Genomic DNA, 19,905 nt, shown 5'->3' on the forward strand with positions numbered 1-19,905 from the left:
GTAAAAGTAAATGACAACTTTTAAACAAACACATGTCCCCAGGGACCTTTGATTAAAATTTCCCGTCTTCCTTTAGTAGTTTTTGAAACTTCAAAATGGGGATATACTTTTTTTCCACTTTACAAGTGGAAAATTATGTTGCCCAGCCACATTGGCTTTCTTCCCATTGCTTAAGCACCAGACTCTCTTGTGCCTGCAAGACTGTCCGTTTTCACCTGTTGAACTCCTCCAATCCTCAGCTCGCCACTTAAACCCACTCCTCAGAGAGGCCTGCTCTAACCTTCCCAGTCTAAATTAGGTCTCCTTGTCAGAATCTCTCAGCATAGTTCTCACTTTTCTTTACTAGCACTTAACCACATTTATAAGTCAATTGTAGTGGCTGTGTGTGAGTATCAGCTCTACTTTTCAAGCCAGAGTCCTCCCCGAGGACCACCTAGGTGGGGAAATGTAAGAGAGGAGAGAGGGCTGGCAGAGCGTGTAAAGGGAATATCTAAAGGGTAAATGAATCCACCAAATCTGCGTATGGGGTTAGATGTACCCAGAGCGCATTTCCCCGAGAGCCATTTCTATAACCTAGTCTCCTCCCAGGTAGAGTGGAGAGCAGTGGCCATCTCCTAGCTACTGACTCTTCTAGTTTATTCTAAGAGGATCTCTTCAGACCTTAAGATGCTACCAATTACCAGAAGCCCACCCCTGGAAGCAGCTTTCACCCAGACTCCATAGCATGCGCGAAGAGTGGAGAGTTTTTACTCCTGGCTAGGTGGAGGGGAAAGCAGCTTAGGAGGGATTTAGAACACGAATGATGTATAGGGACTTTTTTATATTGTTTGCTATAGAATGAGCAAGCATTCTACCTATTATTTGTAGTAATAACTTCCAGAAACTCTCAGAGGTCACTTGGGAGCTCTAGATGGGGTCTTTCGACACTTGATGAAATATATTCTTGAAATGTTTTATGTCTATACAAGCACATCTGTCTGCTATTTTTACTTTCTGTACAAATCAGATCAGAATATTTGTCCTAGGCTGTATTTTACTGTTTTCATTACGATACCTCTACATCATTATTCTTAACAACTAAAGTGTGATGCATTATATTCATGTGCCATCATTTATTGAAACAGAAACTTGACAAAAGGTCCATTCCAGTCATTACATGGTAACCGCGCTGCAGTGCACACCCTCTTATGTGTGCTGACACGTACTTGTTTGAGTCTATCTGTAGGATGAATTCTTAAAAGTAGAAATTGCGGGTCAAAGACTCTTAAGTGTTTCATATTTCGATAGATGTATGTCAAGTCGGCACATGGAATTTAAAAGACAGCAATAGTCTTCTCCATCTGCAGTCAGAAGGATTCGGCTGTGAGCGCTGCTGCCTAGTTCATTCCCACTTGGGAATCGCTGAGACACGGAGGGCCCAGCTGGAGAGCCTGTCACCGTTACCAAGCTGCCAGCTGGTCCCAGTCAGGGTAGATGGCCTGATGGCTCATTTTGCCAAATGTTCTGAAAATAATTTGTTGGTCAAACTCATAGCTTTTCCTCAGTCTGTATTGTCCCTCTGCTAAGTGATAAAAATTGTACTGTTTGTCACATTTCTCCTTAAGCTCTCCTCCTATGTCAAATCAGATAAAGCACAGAACAGATCATTATAGTTAGTGCGTGACAGCTGCTGAAAAAAATACATTTTTCATGTTTCCTAGGCTCTCCATGTTCAAATTCCTTTAAGTCTGAGAAGTCCAACATGAGGTTTTCAATTATTTTTCTTCTTTATTTTGTCATGTATTATTAAAGGCATTTTCAAAAGGCCCCCAGAACAATGCAGTGTGAAAAATAGATTGAATTTCATAGACTTGGCATGTGATTTTCTAAATCTGAATCTTACTGATGATACAATATAAAAGGTAATAATAATAATAATAATAATAATAATAATAATTGGTCTTTAATGTAATAAGTCTGCATACTAATTGAAGTATCCCTCTTCCTACCCCATGCAAGATAAGAAAGGAAAACTGTTTCTGAATTAGAAAGGAAACTGAAATTGGTTCATTTTCTGCTTGAAATTGATTACTTCACCCTCCAATCCCAATCATATAAAAATAAAAGCGTGGCTAGTAAGCCACCAAGAAAAAAAGATAAAGGAAGCATCAATTATATCTGGCTTTGTTCAAATTCTCCTAAGGATGGCTCTGGGTCAGAGTAGCAGTGGGAAAAATCAGGCACATCAAGCCCTGTGCTATACACAGACTAGATGCTTCATAAATTTTGAATTAATGGGTCAACTTATTTTCCTTGTAAAAAATATTTAAAAGATTTGTGCTAGAGCCTCCATTTATAAATATTATTCAGATATGAAAATCATCTGTAAAAGAAAAGAAGGGGCTGTGCCTAAATACAAAGTAAGTAACAGGTTAGCAGGAAGTCAGAAGATGCAAAGAGCTATGGAGGAGGGGGTGGAGGCAGATTTTTAAAAGAACATATAGAGTTTTTAGTCCTGGGTTATCTAAAAGACTACTCCTGATTCTTTTAGTCACCAGCTCGTTTCTCCCATGTGGAGGTGGGTTCGGGGAAGATGTCAGAGGAATGTGTGACCGTGATCACATCTTTCATGCAGGCAATCGCTAACTGACTCTCATTCTAGTCAGATGATGAGTAACTGAAGAGAGTGGGCATGAATGAGTATGAGCAGATAAAGGTGACACCGCTGGGAGCGTGCAAATAGAGCTCGGGAACTTCTCTGCAAGAGGAGACATCCTTTTAAGTTTGAGATCACCTAAAAACTAAGGTTTTTAAAGAAAAGTCATTGATAACCCATCTCTATGAAAATCTTAACTTTATAGTGGGAGCAACTGAAGATCAAGTTGATCGACAGGTTGGTTCCCTCTGGGGAGTGTCATTTAGATATAAAATTGTGACCTCATAGGTCGGCGTGAGCTGCTGCGGGCTGCTGTGTGCTGCCAGGAGCGGCCAGTGGCCAGCGTGAGTGGCCGGCAGCCGGTGAGAGCTGCCATTGGCTGCTGTGAGCAGCCCACCGACCGACTGCCTCAGCTGGGGGGCAGGCAAGGCTCATAACACCAGCATGGGGCAGGGAGCTGTGTCCTACACAACTAGACTGAGAAACAACGGCTTGAACCGGAGTGGGGGTGGGGGGAGGCGGAAGAAGGGGAAAAAAAATTGTGACCTCATAAATGCTGGTTTTAGGTGGTCTTAGTGGTCATCCAGACCAAAGGCATCTCACCAGCGCCCTAAAATAACTGAGTGGGTGCTTCTCCTTAGGTGGTTATGTTGCTTAACAATTACCAATGTTTAAAAGAGAATACTTTTTACCCTGGATAATAAGAAGCCCGTTCTTTCTAGAGTGAATCCCCATCGCTGGGATAAGAAGTACTCTTTTGATCACCTGAGGGCTCATTATTTCTGACATTCATTTCCTCCACCCTGTACCTTTTCTGTGTTTTATGCCTCCTAGCAATATTGACAGATACTTTCCATACTGGTACCTGGAGCAGGTATTATCAGAGTGCTATCAGTCTGAAAACATCAGTGACAGATTTCCTATCAAGATCATGGACCATCATCCTTTTCTCTTATATTTTAGATTCTTTATCCTCTCGACTTTAAAATAATTCATTCACCTAGTGCTTATGGGACATAATGGAGCAAAAGAGACAGGGAGGAGTTATTATATGATATGAAGCCAACACTGATGGCACATACAGCCTTTAAAGGAACAAGTGCTTACAAATAGAGATCAAGGGCATAATGGAATGAAGCCAGAGCGGAAGGCGCAGTGGGCAGAGCACAGCTGCTAGAGTCTATCCCAGGTGGAACTTCACCCGCTGTGAGACTCATTTATCAAAGGAGCTAATCATCGTACTCAATTTGAAGGAAATTAGAAATGAGAAACAATAAGATATGCACATTGATTAATTGTGTTAGTTCGCTAGGGCTGCAGTAACAAAGCACCACGAGGAAGGTGTATTAAAACAACAGAAATGTCTTCTCTCACAGTTATGGAGGTTAGTAGAAGTTCAAAATCACAGTGTGGGCAGGGCCGTGCTCTCTCTGATGGCTCTAGGGAAAAATCTTTCCTTGCCTCTTTCTAGGTTCTCTAATGGTTGTCAGCAATCCTTGGTGTTCCCTGACTTTACAGCTGCCTCCCTCCAATCTCTGCCTCCATTGTCACATGGCTTCACCGCTGCGTGTCTCCCTGTGTCTTCACATGGCCAGAGTCATTTCCTCTGGTCTCAAATTGAAATACCAGTAGATATGATGTTTAATTACTATCTATTAACCATTACAGAAGTTGGCACTGCTAGGAGTGGGAGGGAAAGGCGAGATGGCTTGTTTATCGGTAGATACAAAAATACGGAGATGGGTGATTTGTCCTGCTTCCTCCTGTGACGGCTCAAAAGTAGAGGGATCACCTGAGGCTTTCCTGAAAATTAGGGAGAATGGCCTCCTGCCTTAATTTCTTCCACCAAATTTCACTCTTGGACCCAGGCCATTTCTGCTTTTGCAAAGCGAGAGGTGCTGATGTGGATGGACTCAGTTCCCAGTAATGGTGCTACAGGCTGGCCCAGGGGAGCCTTTGGAAATCTGTGTGTGGTGGTTGCCAGAGCCTCCAGCACTGTCAGGTGCCTGGCCTTGGGGGGCGGGGGGGGGGGGCTGTGGGAGGGAGCAGAGGAATGTGGACACCAACTTTATTCCGGCAAAAAGGAGCATTTCATTTCCTACCTTGTGGCAGCTATATGGGAAAGTGAACTTAGGCAGATGGCTTGAAGTTGAGCATTCCGCTTTAGATCCTTTTCTTTCTTCCAGCTCCTCTTCCCCCAAGCCCAGCTACCCTTTCCACAATGGGCAATATTATAGTTTCCCAAAGGAACACACTGCAGGTGAGTCAATGGCACGATTCCCCTCCTCTGGCTTTGGCTTCTGATGCTTTGCAGGTTTTAAGCTGCAAAGCCTCACAACCTTCTCCAGGCGGAGCCCAAGTGGGGAACCCTGCTTTGGGCCTTGCACCGGTCTTCTCAGCCTCACAGGGCTCTGGATTTCTCCCGTGTGGCTGGCATCTGGCTCCCACCCTCTTCTGTCACTAAAACCCTCAGGATGAACAGCTGGCTTTTATGACTGTCTCCTGTTGGTTTCCTGATAAGAAATGGTTATCTGTTCAGTCGGCAACTGTACCTGTGTTTCTAGTCTCTTCTTTCATGACTGTGCAGGTGAAATTCTGTGGGACTGAGTCAGTTCCACCTTCATCATTACTTCATACAACTTCGAAGCCCTTTGGCAGCTTTCAAAGCATCTTGACAATCTTATCCTAGAGGGAACTGTCAGTTCTCTTTTCTGGGTGGAGAAGCTGAAACTGAATTTGGGAGTTCTCAGTGGTGTTTTCATCAGAGCTCCATGATGTCTTATTTCCAGCAGAGGAAACAAAAAAGATTTCCTGTTTAAACAATTATCTATGGGCACTCCTCTCTCTATCTCCCTCCTTTTAAAAAACAGTGGGTAATGTAACTTTTCAGCATATAAAACAGCAACAATGGTTGGAGTAGAAGGTGAGGTTTTGGGAAATCTTGCAATTGCACAGGCAACTCAGAGAAAACAGTGACCAAGCCAATCTCGAACTCCACACCCACTCTTGACTCCTTCCAGCAGCTTCCTTCTTGCTGCAGGGGTTCCTACACTGAGCAGCTGTCACAGCACCTGGACGGCTCGCTAAAACCCAGGTTGCTGGCCCCACCCACCCTAGAGGTACTGATTCAGCGGGTCAGTGCAAAGGCTGCCGGTCCTGAGGCCACACTTGGAGAACCACTGGTTTCAGTTTAACCGAAAGGACAAGAGCTTAGAAGACAGGCGGACTTGGGTTTGGGTCCCAATCCTGCAGCTGACTTACCCGCTGTGTGACTTTGGGGCACGTACATACGTACGTGCCTGAGCATCTCTGAACCCGTTTCATCCTCAAAATGGGGGAAATAATATCTACCCCACAGAGTTTGTTGACTCAACAAATATTTGTTGTACGACTATTGCAGCACCAGGTTCTACACTAGGCAGTGGGGACGTGACAGTGGATAAGACAGACTTTGGTGTCAAGGAATTTTGGTGGTCGTAAAGATAAAGAGGTAAAGTTTGCAAAGTTCAAGGATTATGAGAGATGCCTGATAAACATTAATTTCATTTCCTTCCCTCACAGGCGGTAATGTGATTCTGCTTTTGCTTTTACTTTTTTATGTGTGCAAAACGTTGTTCTCAAATTTTATGGCATGGGACCAATAGCTATGATTTCCTCTTTGTCTAAATGGAAAATGTGAGGCATGTGCAATATTATGGGTTGAATTATGTCTTCCAAAAATTCCTATGTACCTTAGAGTACCCCCTGGGGACCCTAGCACCTCAAAATGGGACCATATTTAGGAACAGAGTCTTTTCAGATACAGTCAAATTAAGATGGGGTCATTTGGGTGGACTCTAATCCAATGATTAGTGTTTTTATAAAAAGGGGAAATTGGGCCACACGCACACACACCATGTCATGTTATCATTGGAGTTCTGCTGCCACAAACCAAGGAACTCTAAGGATCGCTGTTTATCACCAGAAACTAGGAGAGAGGCATGGAACTGATTCTCTCTCACAGCTTCAAAAGGAAGCAACCCTGCCAACACCTTGATTTCAAACTTTTTGCCTCCAGAACTGTGAGACAATAAATTTCTGGACAGGCCTATCAGACCGCTATAGGTACTGTGAAGTATTACGTCACGTCGTTCACAGGGTGCATTGAGGAAAGGTGAGGGAGAACTGTTCTTTTTATCCCATCCATCCCCTTATTATTTGAATTCTTTTATAAACATTCTTGTAATTTTCAGTGTAGGTAATTATTACTAAATGCTCTGACAAGAGTAAATTCCTCTGCCTCTAGATGCTTTTAATCTCTCAGCTAACCAACAGCTCTCACCACCTATCAGGTCTCTATCAGGGTTCCTGCATGAGGTCGGAGTGTGGATTAGAAGACCTCGAATTCCAAAACAATATGAAATTCTCCTAAATACCTGTGGAGTGTCTGTTGCAGGCAAAGCACAGTTAGACATGTAAGGGGTTGTCACACAGAAGTATGAGTCAGAGACTTTACCATCTAATAGGGACCAGGACTGAGAAGTGACAACAGAGCAAGGCAGTTTATGAGCATCGGTCCATGCGTGGTGGGGGGGACAGAGCTCTTGCCTCCCAGAAGGACCAGGGACGGTTTCCTGAAGGACCAGGAAAGAATGCTTCAGCTGGGACGGGTGGGACCTGAGGGGTGAGGAGGGCTGGGCAGGGCCTTCTGTGGGGTGGGAGGAGAGGGTGCAATGCTCTCTTCTGACCCTTTTACTTAGAGGCTCAGTTGTAAACCTGTGCTACTCTGGAGAGGGTAAGTGAACATGTAATACAACCACATAGTAAGCAACTCAAAAAGTGTATAGGGCACCCCAGAAAGATCTGCATTCTTCCCTCCTTCACAAGTGTACAGATTTTCTGATTTCTTAGCTATTTTTAGAATGAAGGTGAAATTAACTGAGGCCCAGAGTGACGAGCTTCCGGCTTTGTGGGACAGTGATTGGACTTTGCCGTGCAGAAACATGGTCAACTGCTAGGAATCTTTTCTAAAACCACCTGCCCAAAAACACTTCCACCCAACCCCGCCCCAGATTTTGGTCCTGGGCTGCAGCTGAGCCTGGGCTAAGCAGAGCTGGGCTTCTGACTGCCTTTAAAATCAGGTTGGCCAGAGGGGCCTGATGTCCTAGAGTTGGTTCTCTACTCACCCATCTCCAGTCTCCCAGTGATGGCAGAAGGCTGGGCCAGAATTTCAGTTGGTGACACTTGGCAATGGCCTAGGGTGAGACTGTCTCAGAGAATGGCCTGGGATTTTTATTCAGAACTTTTTCAAACATCACAGCCGTCCAAAGCTACACCCGTCACCAGTACAGTTGTCATTTTACAGGACAAGAGGCGCCCGCACCAGGTGTGTATTCAGCCTCTCTGGTTCCCAGCACTCACACATCACACGTATTAGTGCCCATAGCGTATCAGATCCCTTTGTGAGGCACAGATAAGACTTCAAACGTAGTAGAGAAACCATTTCCATCACCTTCCCTCCACCAGCAGGCTAAGACTTCCTGATTCCCTAATATTTCCTCTAAAGAACATTTTCTCATGGGTCACAGTCACCTGAGAAACACAATTGTGGTGTCAGCTCCTGCGTAGAATGGTGAATGTTGCTGCAGGCTTCCCCCACCTGGTACTCTCCACACCCCAGCTGCAAGAATCCTGCTAAAAAAAGCTCCTCTCTAAGGGAGGCACTGAAACTAATATAAAATAATACTGAATGTCAACTATAATTAAATGTATACAAATACAGAGGGTGCCCCAAAAAGGTATACACATTTTAAGAAAGGAAAACACTGTATTAAAGTTGTAATAATATACACCGATAACAAAAGATGAATTCAAGTCACTTTTGACTTCTCCAATTATAAGAGGTGCTCAAAGTGGTTACCATCAGTGTAATTTTAATACAGTTTTTTTCCTTTCTTAAAATGGGTATACGTTTTTTGGGCACCGTGTGTGTGTGTGTGTGTGTGTGTGTGTCTATATATCTATACCTATATATAGACATAGATAGATAGATAGATAGATAGATAGATAGATAGATAGATAGATAGATAGATGATAGATAGATAGATAGTCACGGGATGTGAAGTACAGCATAGGGAATATAGTCAATGGTGTTGTAATAACTATGTACCGTGTCAGATGGGTAGTAGACTTGGGGTTATCACTTTGTGGGGGGTGTACATGTCTAATATTATGCTGTTTCGTACACCTGAAACTAATCAAATAAATAAATAAGGCATTAACTTAAAAAATACTTCATTAAAAAATTGTTTGAACAAGTAATTCATCTACATGATAAGTCAAAAAGTGTAAGGGGGTACAGAATAAAAAGTAAGGGTTCTTCCCACCTCTGTCCCCTGCCACCCACCTAGTTCTCCTGCAGGAAGCAGCCCTGCTGCCTTTGGACTTCCTACTGAAGTAGGTTTCCTGCCTCTGGATACTGGGGGTACACAGAAGACATGCTGCAACCCTGACCATAGGCTTCTCTCTCTGGGAGAACAAAATCCGAGGCAGGAGAATGCGCAGAGAACAATGAGCATTGTCACAAAATCAAAGTATAAAACACAAGTTACAAGGGGTTCCTTTCAATTAATTTTAATTATTCAGATTGGAATTGGAGGGGTTGAATTTTAAGCCAGAGATTATGCATATGGACTGGGGGTAAAAAGAAAACTAGGAGGCATTAAAGAAATCGCTCTTTTTAAAAAATTCTTATAGCATGTTATTTCTCATATGTTACTTTCTACACAGTCTTATGTTTATGTATATATTTATAGCATTATTATTTTATGGTATGTATTTTGTACAATAGTATCTGACATTCTGTTATGGGAATAGCATGTCCTGGGATTGTGCAGTACACAACCTCTACAACTGTACACAGTGGTCCCTGTATATGCCAGACTGCCTCGATCAAATTTGTATCCCCTCACCATATACTTAGTGAATATTTTTAGCTGACTTTGAGGTAAAGTAGGCAACATTTCAAAGTGTGATGGTGGGGGTATAGGGTTGGAATAAAGAGAGAGATGGTTGGAGAAGTAAGCAGGGGCTGGGGAGTGAAGGCCCTTGCAAACCTTGCAAGGAGTTGGATGCTTACTCTGAGGGCATCAGTGGGGCAATGACACATTGTTCTGCAGTTCAGGTGGGTCACTCTGGCTGTAGACTGGACAGTGGCTTGGAGGAGAGAAGGGAGCAAAGCCTGGGAGTCCATCCTCTGTGTTCTCCATCATAAACAGCTAACACATCCAAACACCAAGCTGTCCTTGGAGAGTTTTGCGTAGGCCAGGACCTAGCTGGCTTATTTCTTTCATGTATGATTAAAAGCTCAGGTTAATAAAAAAATTAATGGAACATTTTGATCTCATTAAAAAACCAAGAAAAGCACACCTTTGAAATACAATCTCACAAAGCCCTGCCTTGTAGACGGATGTGTGTACCACACTCTCACCTATCAGAAAGGGATTGGAATTTATAAAGGAACACTTCGTTTCCTGGCGACAAAGCCATTTCGATTTTAGGGATATATAAAAAGCAATACTGAAAATCCCTCTGTCCCTGACAGAGCGGCCACAGTTACGAAGTGTCATAAATGTCAGCGGCCAGCCGGTTTCTCTTGGAGAGATTAGCTCTGGGGGATTTGCTAAGGGAGAAAAAGTGGAAAAGGGACAGATGTTGTTTCATATGTATGAGAAGACGCATCAGAGAAGAGGGTGAGTCAGGGCACGCAGTAAACAGTAGGGGGAACTGGGAAAGGTCTCTGCTGCTGTCCTCATCACTGTTAGGCCAAAAATGTCACCGGGTTCCTTTCTCCAGCCCTATGCCAGCAAGAGCAGAGAAAGGCTTGGGCACCCTCTCCGAGAGCCTCTCCAGGCAGAGTCATAGCAGTAACTGGTTGCTGCTGCTGCTGCTTTTTTTTTTAAACCAGTTTACAAAGAGCTTTCCTGAACAGAATCTCCTAATTGTCCTGAGAGGCTGATGTTACTCAGTTTTGGGGGGGATTTTTAATCATCTTAGCAGAGTGTTATCATCCCCGTTTTATGAGCAAGGGAACTGAGGCATGGGGATATTTAATAACTCGTCCACAATCATGCTGCTTGGGGTGGCAGGAAGACAGGAGAGTCTAGATCTTTGGGCTCTAATCCAGAGCACTTTGCACAGCTCCAGAGCTGCTCTGGAGTCATGGCCTCGTCCCAACATTCAGTCACTCAACAAATAACTCATCGATAGTTACTATATGTCAGGCAGTGTTCTGGGCACTTGGGCTACAGTGGTGAATACAAACAACGATCCCTGTTCTTATGGGGCTTACACATGGTCTGGAGGGGGCAGAAATAGACAATATACGTAATGAATGAGTTATAAAGCGTGTTTGTAAGTGGTAAGCGCTATGGCAAAAAGAAGTTATTCAGGATTTGAGGCTCAGTGAGAGGAAGGGGAAGCAGATTACAATTATAAACAAGGAGGTCACAGCAGTAGGGATATCGGGGGTCTGTGGGGGCTATGAAGGAAAATGCCTGTGAAGTGCCCAGCTCAGAGCCCAGTGCTTTGGTGCTCACACGTGCTCACTAATAATGGTGGCGGTCATCACCCCAGTGCCACCTCCCTCATTAGCCTGTCAGTGTCTCCCAGGCCCCCACCCCCACCCCCCCGCCCCAGCCCAAAGCTGTGCCTAACACGGACAGGTAGCTCAAGATACAGACAGGTTGGACGTTACCGTCCTGCGTGGCCCAGAGCATGGTGACCCAAACTGCCCCAGCTGGATGCAGAGACCCGGGGTCTGCTTAGTGACATGTGTCCATGGCCAAACCAGCAAGGCAGGCCCTGCCTGGGCGACTGAGCAGTGTCCCTGCTGTGTTTGATCAAAATGGAAGCTGGACACCCAAAGCAGAATAGAAAATGCTGAAAGATGGGGCAACGTAAGGCCAGGCCCCCCCATACTGCTTCAACTGGGAGCCCCAGGGCTCCCTGCACCTTGTTGCTAGGCAACAGCCCACAGATCGAGGACAGCCAGCAGGGGACAGCCTGCTTGGGGTCTGTTTGCTTTAGCTGCTGCTGGGAGTGGGGCCTGCTCTGGGGAAGAGGGGGCGCTTGTAGGTAGAGGAAAGAAGGAAGTGAGGTGAAGGCCAAAAGGTGTCCTTGACCCCCCCCCCCCCCCCCCCAGTCTGCCTCAGTGCCTACAAATGCACCTCTAGTGCTTTGCTTTTAAGGCTGTGGTGTTAAACTTTTGGTGTGTGAAAATTGTGGTTCAAACAAAATCTTAACTGAGAAGAACAAACATGTAAAATAGATTTAAAAAATAACACTGCTCCATGAAGAGGGGGAATCCAGAATCCCCACTCCCCTTCAAAGGGACTTGCTTTCAAAAACCCTAGACTCCACAGCATAATTTGAAAATTTCTGGCTTAAAGTATTTCAGCCCCCTGTTAAAAAGTAAACAGCTTACACCTGAAACTAATATAAAATAATATTGCATGTCTAATTAAAAAATAATAATAAAAGTGAACAGCTGTTGTCTGGAAAATATTAAGCTGTTTTTAAATTACTAATACATTATGGCAGAGTTTAATGTTTTTTCTGTGTGGAGGAAGGTGTAACAGGCTCCTTAGAGGATCTGTTGAAAACTGCAGACATTTTGCCTGTTTGTATGGAGGAAAAGGTCCAAGGACGGTAGATTAAGGACCCCTGTCTTATGGGAGATTGGTTTATCTGATTTGCTTCCAAGTGGGATTAATTTGCTTCCAAGTGAACTCTTGAGGCCTCGCAGAGTGAACTTTGCAAAAAGGGAGGAAGGAGAAAAAGATCTGGAGGGGAACTAGAATCGCAGTGGGCAGAGCCCAGGACTCTATTTTAAACCTGATCTCCAAGCCATTGTGATAATCAGACAGAAGTAGGTTTAGGCAGGAGAGCTCCAGAGCTGGGATGTCCCAGCCCTAAGGCCCAAGAGACACGGCTGCTGAGTGGGCTGCTGAGTGGGCCGCCTGGCCCGAAAAGGGTGGGAAGGAGGGAGGGAGAGAGGGAGAAGTCCTGCGGCCACCTCCAGTCTGATAGGCTGGAGGACAGCAGTAAAGGTGTGTACCTTCCACCCCACCCTTCACAATAGGTCAAAGCCAGGTCACTATACCAGAAGCGTCAACCAGATCGTCCACCCAAAACCTACTCAGGGCACTCCAAAGTAACAAAAGAAAAGAGTCCAGGAAACCCTCACTCTAGGGCTGGACCTAAGAGAAAGTCTCATTTGGGACCCCGAAAGCTCAAATTGTGACATTTCTCTATGGTCTTCCCGGTTCTGTGGTAAGTGGATGAGCTCATTCTTCCCGTGAAGCACAGAGCTAGTCTCTCCTTGATGGTGAGACTGTTGAATAGGACCTGCTCCTGTCTGAGTGAGGTGCTTTCCAAGCAAAGTGGTGTTTGCGACTAAGTCAACAAACACCTACTGACCCCACTGGACCAAGCTGGGGTGTTTGCCTTGCTCACCCGGCCTCAATCTTGACATTCTCTCCAAAGGATCTACTTTTCAAGGACGCTGACAGGAGAAGGGGAGGAGCCTGCGGCTGTGGGTGGAGCCAGAGGCAGCCTCTAATCAATATCCGGATTTACTTAAGAACCTGTTTTTTGACACAGGCCCTGTCCCAGCCAAGAAAAACCCAAGTCGTGTTGATACCCTGCTTCCTTGGATGGTTGTGACTTTCTGCAGCAGTGGCTCGTGATGCTAAGACTCAGGATGTGAGACAGCTGTTGGCCCTGTCTATTCTGTCTGTGGGGCACAGGTGCAGGGGAGTTGTCCCCTTCTCCCCAGAAGTCTCTGGGGAGTGATTCTCAGCCCTGTCAGTGTTTTACTCAAGTGTATCCGTTCATCCAAATTTCACAGTTAAGATGTGTGGATTTCAATGTATACAAATTTTACCTAAAAAAAAAAAGAAAAAAAGTGAAAAAAATAACTTCAAGTGGAGAGGAGTAGATGGAGGTAAATGGGCAAGAATGGTAGAAATGGATAAGTACTGACGATGGGTGATGGGTACGTGGCGGGGGTGTCATTCTATTCTGATTTTTAAACAATATATATTTGAAATTTACCATAATAAAAAGTAAAAACAAACAAACAAAAACTTAGAAATGTTTGTTTTCTCTTAGAAATCTCTCTACTTGATCAAGAATCTTAAAAAAATTCATATTTGGGAATCTATCCAAAGGAAATAACCTGTGATACACAGAAAGTTTCATTGTAGTGAAATTTAAAATAAGGAAAAACTGGACAAAAGTCAATATCCAACCATAGTTTAAAGAAACTATGGTGCAACCATTAAAGATAGATAGTGCTTGTGACCTAAGATGTAAAAACACACACACAAAAAGGTCAGACTACAAAAGCACATACCACATGCTCTTCATTTTGTGTTTAAAAACGCATGCACGTGTATAGTAAAAGAATCTGGAAAGAAATACAATAAAATGTTACAGGAAATAATCTCTGCTTTGTGGACTTATGGCAGGGATTTTTAAAAATTCTGGTCTATATTTTCATCTTTTCTAGAATTAATGCGTATTAGTTTGATAATTATTTTAAAAGCTGAGATGTGCCATTTTGAAGGAAGGACAAAAAAGGTGGAAGAAAGAACAGATTTCCATGCAAGGACCAGCCGTAAAATAAGATATTAGAACTGGAAGGAATCTTAGAAATTAGAAATTGCCTAAGTCCAACTTTCTCAGTTTACAGGTGAGAAGACTGAGACTCAGAAGGGTCAAATGACCAAATGTCCCTACTGAGCCCTCGCTTCCATGAGGAGCTCTTCCTGCCCCATCCTTCCCTTACTTCCCAGTCATGGCTAAGTGTCCTCACGCCCTCACCCCGTCTCCCACTTACCCAGGAGAGCATCCGATTGGCTTCACGTGGGCATGTATCCATGCCTTGGCAGAGAAGCGCTGGCCACCTCATTTGTCAGTCCCACCAAAACTGAATATAATCAGGAAGGGATGTGTCCTCGCACAGAGGCTCTGTTGCCAGAGGAGGGAGCAATGGATGCTGGGCCGGCAAAAATAACAGATGTCAACGACAGGGGAGGTCCTCCAATGAGATTTAAAATACCTGTCAGCCTTCCCATTCCATACGTCTCTGAACTTGACTCTTTCCCCCTTGGGTCCTGTTTGCAAAGTTTTTTGGGTTTTTTTTGGAACAGGACTTTATTGGGGAACAGTGTGTATTTCCAGGCCTTTTTTTTTTCCAAGTCAAGTTGTTGTCCTTTCAATCTTAGTTGTGGAGGGCGCAGCTCAGCTCCAGGTCTAGTTGCCGTTTCTAGTTGCAGGGGGCAGAGCCCACCATCCCTTGTGGGACTCGAGGAGCTGAACTGGCAACCTTGTGGTTGAGAGCCCACTGGCCCATGTGGAAATCGAACCAGCAGCCTTCGGAGTTAGGAGCATGGAGCTCTAACCGCCTGAGCCACCGGGCCGGCCCCTGCAAAGTTTTTTATACCCTTGGCTTTTCTTGCAAAGTTTTCAGCAGCTTCAGAGCCAGTGCCTGGAGGCCCCAGCCACACTCTGTAAGTGTGACTGGTACCTACACAGGCTGACCTCAACACCAGGAGCCTGGAACACAGGTCCTGGCTGTTGACTCAAATGGCCTTGAACAAATGACTTCATCCCTCAATGCCTCAGTTTTTCCATCTATAAAGTGGTACAGTAATAATAGTACCAACTTCATTAGGTTGTTTTGAATATTAAAAACCTCCTGTGCTATGTGCTTGACTATATCATCTTATTTCTGCTCACACCTGACCTATTATTGCACACTGGGGAAAAAAGGGCCCCCTTTAGGGGCAGATCAGCACACCGGCTAGCACGCATCCCTTTGCCACGAGCTCGTCAGCTTACATCTTCTACGTCTTCCACAGGGAATAGCAACCAAATGCTTCTCTAGCACCCAATCTACAGAGATCACCACCCATCTCTAATCTCTACTGTTATTTCTTTAATAATTTAAAAAACTGAGACATGTTATTTTGAAAGAACGGGGGAAAGGGGAAGGAAGGACACAGCGCCGTCCGGGTACCATCCTGACTTGGCAGTTATTTGATCGCTTCAGCTGTCTCCTCAATACCTGGACAGCAAGGACTACCAGCATGGTGGGTCTGAGTAAACCCTTTTTCTGGGGCCAAAAGATGAGCTCAATATTTGGCAAAGCAGATTCCAACTTTGCGGTGTTTTCCTCTTCTTTCTCACATTCCCTGGGAGCATTACAGGTGGCTGGGTGATTTAAGGGAGGGCACTAGGGTGCCCACCCCCTGTTTCTAAGCCCTTCCCTTCTTTCTCTGATGACTAGGCAGTAGCCACTGTCTGCAATGCCCCGTTTAAAACTGTGATTTGAATGTGTCATAGGGAGAGCAAGGAACTGTGCCTTGGACATATGTACTGAACATACTTGTGTGTCTCCTTTGTGAATCTGTATATTACACAGACTATACACTTTCAAAGACAGATCACTGGGTAAACTAAGGTACTGTCGGGGAATTGACTTATTCACAGAATATAACTGAGGAGCTGCCAGCTATGTCTCTGATTTAACTGTCTAAGCCCATGTCTTGAATGGTGAGATCTCGAAGTATAGTTCAGATTTGAAACAGCTGCGGCAGAGCCAGCCATCTTGGATGGTATAAATATCTTCAAGTGACAGGAAGTAAATTAGCACATGCTGAAAGGGAAATTTTCTAAGGCCTGGAACCACCATTTTCCCAGGAAACCTCCCACCTGAGTGGGTCCCAGGGGACACCAAATGAAAGACCATGAAAAGAAATGGGCATGGCCCATGTGTCTCCAAAAGGCCAAATGCAGTCAGAGTGAGCTAAAATTATCTGCTTGAACAGATTAGATACTTTAACACCCATTCTCAGGCCTCAGAAGTGGGCCTGGATGCTGGCAGACAACCAACACTGTCTTATTTAATTTTTAGATTTGGTTGGTAAATTTGGCCCAGTGTGAGTTTGTGTTTGAGTCGACATATGAGGGTGGAGCGTTCCTGTTGGGAAGGCCTGGGTTCTCACTCAGTGACTTGCCAGCTGTGTGAACTTCGACAAGACATTTCACCCCATTGAGAGTGTTTTCTCATCTATACAATGAAGGGAACAACCCCTGCTTTGCTTGTCTTAAGGAGAGATTGAAGGTCAAATGAGACAGTGTTTGGGAACTGTGAAAGCACTATGCAAATGACTGGCATAATTATTTTCACAGGCAGAGCATTGATCCTCTCTGCCTGGTTCCCTCAAGTCTCCATTAAATTTACATATTGTGGATTTTATCCCTCATTCTTGCAGCAAAACCCTTTGGAGAATATGATTTTTAGACCTGGAATAGGTATATGTGCCGTTGCCCTATTTATCTCAGAGTCTTCTGAGATAAGGAAAAGACTGGAATTATGAGGAAAAATAGACCTAGAAAGATGTTAGCTCCAGGGCACAATGCATTCCCATCCTGATGTTCTTTCTTTCCTAGATGACACTGACATCTAAATGCAAAGCCAGAGATTCTCATCAAAAGTTAGGCTCACAGTTCCCCAAATTGTCCCCTACTCCTCTGTATCTTCTCCCTCTGGATGAAAGTTCTGGGTTATGTGTTTCTGTCCTGAGCCACACCAGGCACAACATCTAGTACCACGAAGCGCTGGGCATATAGTATATATCTGGTAAATATTTACAATAAAGGAAAATAAAAAAGGAGCTCTAAAATTGTTCTCTTGCCAGCCTAAGTGTCTGAACCTGGAGAAACTTAGGAGAAACGTGTATCGTATTTCCACAAATCCGAGACGCCATTGCTTCTAAGACACATCATTTTTTATGTACCACAAAAAAAAGGCTCTATCAGTTAAAATATGACACACTCGTTCCTCATTGTGTCAATTATAAGCCAAACATCTTGATTTCACAAATGTTAAAATGTGAAAGAAATCGGCATCTTAGAATAGATGAAATGTAGTAAGTAGGTTTAACTCTTCCAAAAGGTAAAGATTTCTCCTTTTAGTTCTGATGCATTCTTGGATTAACTGTCTCATTTTTAGTCTCAGTCTTGCATTTATACATGTTATGCAATCATGCTTTCATATGGGTTGAAAAGGGGGCATTAAATCTATTTTTCGTATGGATACAGTAATACAAAGTAGTTCTGCACTTGAATATAGTTTTATGCAAACTGTAAAATTCTTGTCAGAGCCAAAATCACGTTATTTCTGTGGTCTATTGTTTATTAACAAGATTTAAAAGTGTAAGAAATATTTAGTAGGAGTGTTTGGCATGTCTATTGTGTTTTCTTTCCCCAAGTAGTGCTTTTTTATTTTTTATTTTTGTTGTTGTTCTATTTAATGCTTGATTTGGCTGTTACTGTCTGATCACCGCTAATGCACGCTTTGCCCATTGTTCTCTCCCCTGCAGTCTGAGTACCACTACGAGTACACGGCGTGTGACAGCACAGGCTCCAGGTGGAGGGTCGCCGTGCCACACACCCCAGGCCTGTGCACCAGCCTCCCCGACCCTGTCAAGGGCACCGAGTGCTGTAAGCAGACACCCTGCTCCAGGGCCACCCTGCTGCTCAGCTGTGGCTTCTGCCCCAAGCCTCCTGCCACCCAAGCTAGGCCCTTCCTGACAGTGCAGCCCACTTAAGGAATCAGATCTCTCTCCCAGTTAGTCTCCATCCCTACCCCTTTTGAAATGCTATTTCATGGATGCAAACCGGGTATCTGAATTGCTTTTTATTTTTAATTTAAATCCCATCAGGGTATAAAGTATAAGTAATTCCAGCTGTGTGCCACTCAGATATTTTTTCAGTTCGCATACATTTTCTTTTTTTTTTTGCCTATGCATTTCTCTCCAGTCTTCACTCACCAGCCACAATCAGTCATTAGGAAAGATTGCGATTTGCTTTCGTTCTTGAAAAGGAAGCCAGAGAAGATGAATTTCTGCTGAGACAGGCCTTTAAAATGCACTGGGCATCACTTCAGGGAAGAGCATCTTCCCCAGCGGTGGGGCTGACTGTGCAATCATCAAGGCAATGACCTGCCTGCAGCTCCTGTTCCCACCTCTGTGACTCAGTAGTCAGACCCGTCCTACAATTGGCAGCTCATTCCCCCTGCACTGTCCTTTTTAGAGATACAGTGGGGGTAACAATAAAAATCAGGGACTAGAATCAAGGAATATTTGAAGATCTGGAAAGGGGATGGAGGGCGTTTAAACTCTAAAATAAGCTTAGCACAGTACCTGGTTCAGTGGGTGAGTAAACACTTGTTAAATTAATGAATGGCTATGGCTAAGACCTGAGCAGACCCGAGGTGTGAAACAAATGAGCCGTCTTCAGTTAACTCGGCCAACCTTCCTGGGCTCCTCTGACGTGGCCGTACTGTGCGAACCATGAAGCTAAGGGAGGAACAGTCTCTGCCTTCAGAAGCTGACAGGCTGGTGGAAGGAGCACACATTCACTCATCCCTTCGTGTTTTCAGCAAAGCCTTTATGGAGCTCCCGCTATGTCTGTGTCAGTCACTGAGCCCCCATCTCTGGAGGAGCTCAGAGCCTAGTGGGAGGCACACGTCAGTATGTTAATACCAAGTGGAAAAGAATGGGCGTTACAGATGCTGAGGGATCAGGAACAGCTAGGAGAACCACTTGAGTGAAAGCTCAGAAGGGAAAGAACGCCAGACACATTCAAGGAAGAACATGTGGTCTGGGGTGGAGGCCCCAGGGCAGGGGACAGATGGGGCTGGGCTGGAGAAAGGTCTGCAGAGGAAGCTGGAAAGTTAGGTTGGGGGAAGACTGAATGCCAGGCTGAGAGCTTCATTCTATAATCAAAGGGGAGTGCCAGATTAGTTTTTAAATAACAGGAATAATAGTACGTCTCAGTGTCTTAGAATGATACTTCTGAACACAGAATGAGCAAAAACAAGAAACAAAGAACCAGTTAGGAGGACACTGCAGCGGTTGAGCTAACAGATCGCGAGAATCCCAACCAGTATGGTGGCAGTGGAACCAGAAAGGAAGAGACAGTGGCCAGAGACTGAAAGGGGGGATTCAAGGCTGAAGGGCCAGGCCCCATTCAGAGGGGTCGGCACGAGAGACCATGTATCCTTTCCACTGGAGAGCTCTCAGCATGGTGGAATCTACTCCTTTAAGAAACGAAACTCACAGGGACGAGCCTTAGTCCCGCAACAGGGCTTCCACGGCCCTAAATCTTTTTTTAATAACAGCTTTATTGAGATACAATTTTCATTCACAAAATTCACC

General features: G+C 44.5%; 1 protein-coding gene across 5 annotated transcripts in view; it reads left to right on the forward strand.

Moving 5' to 3' along the window:
- Positions 1–19,905, forward strand: part of ELAPOR1 (endosome-lysosome associated apoptosis and autophagy regulator 1) — a 61,241-nt gene that overhangs the window by 11,165 nt on the left and 30,171 nt on the right. For all 5 annotated transcript variants that reach the window (XM_088799469.1, XM_019730522.3, XM_074319206.2 and 2 more), the window contains exon 2: positions 18,067–18,187. Coding sequence is in view for 4 of the 5 variants with exons in the window: in XM_019730522.3 (XP_019586081.3) it covers positions 18,067–18,187 (121 nt within the window). In the remaining variant the exon portion in view is untranslated. The remainder of the gene's footprint in view (positions 1–18,066; positions 18,188–19,905) is intronic.

The sequence above is a fragment of the Rhinolophus sinicus genome, chromosome 7 (assembly GCF_057876585.1).
Source record: "Rhinolophus sinicus isolate RSI-liver-muscle chromosome 7, RSI-T2T, whole genome shotgun sequence".
Lineage (NCBI taxonomy): Eukaryota > Metazoa > Chordata > Mammalia > Chiroptera > Rhinolophidae > Rhinolophus > Rhinolophus sinicus.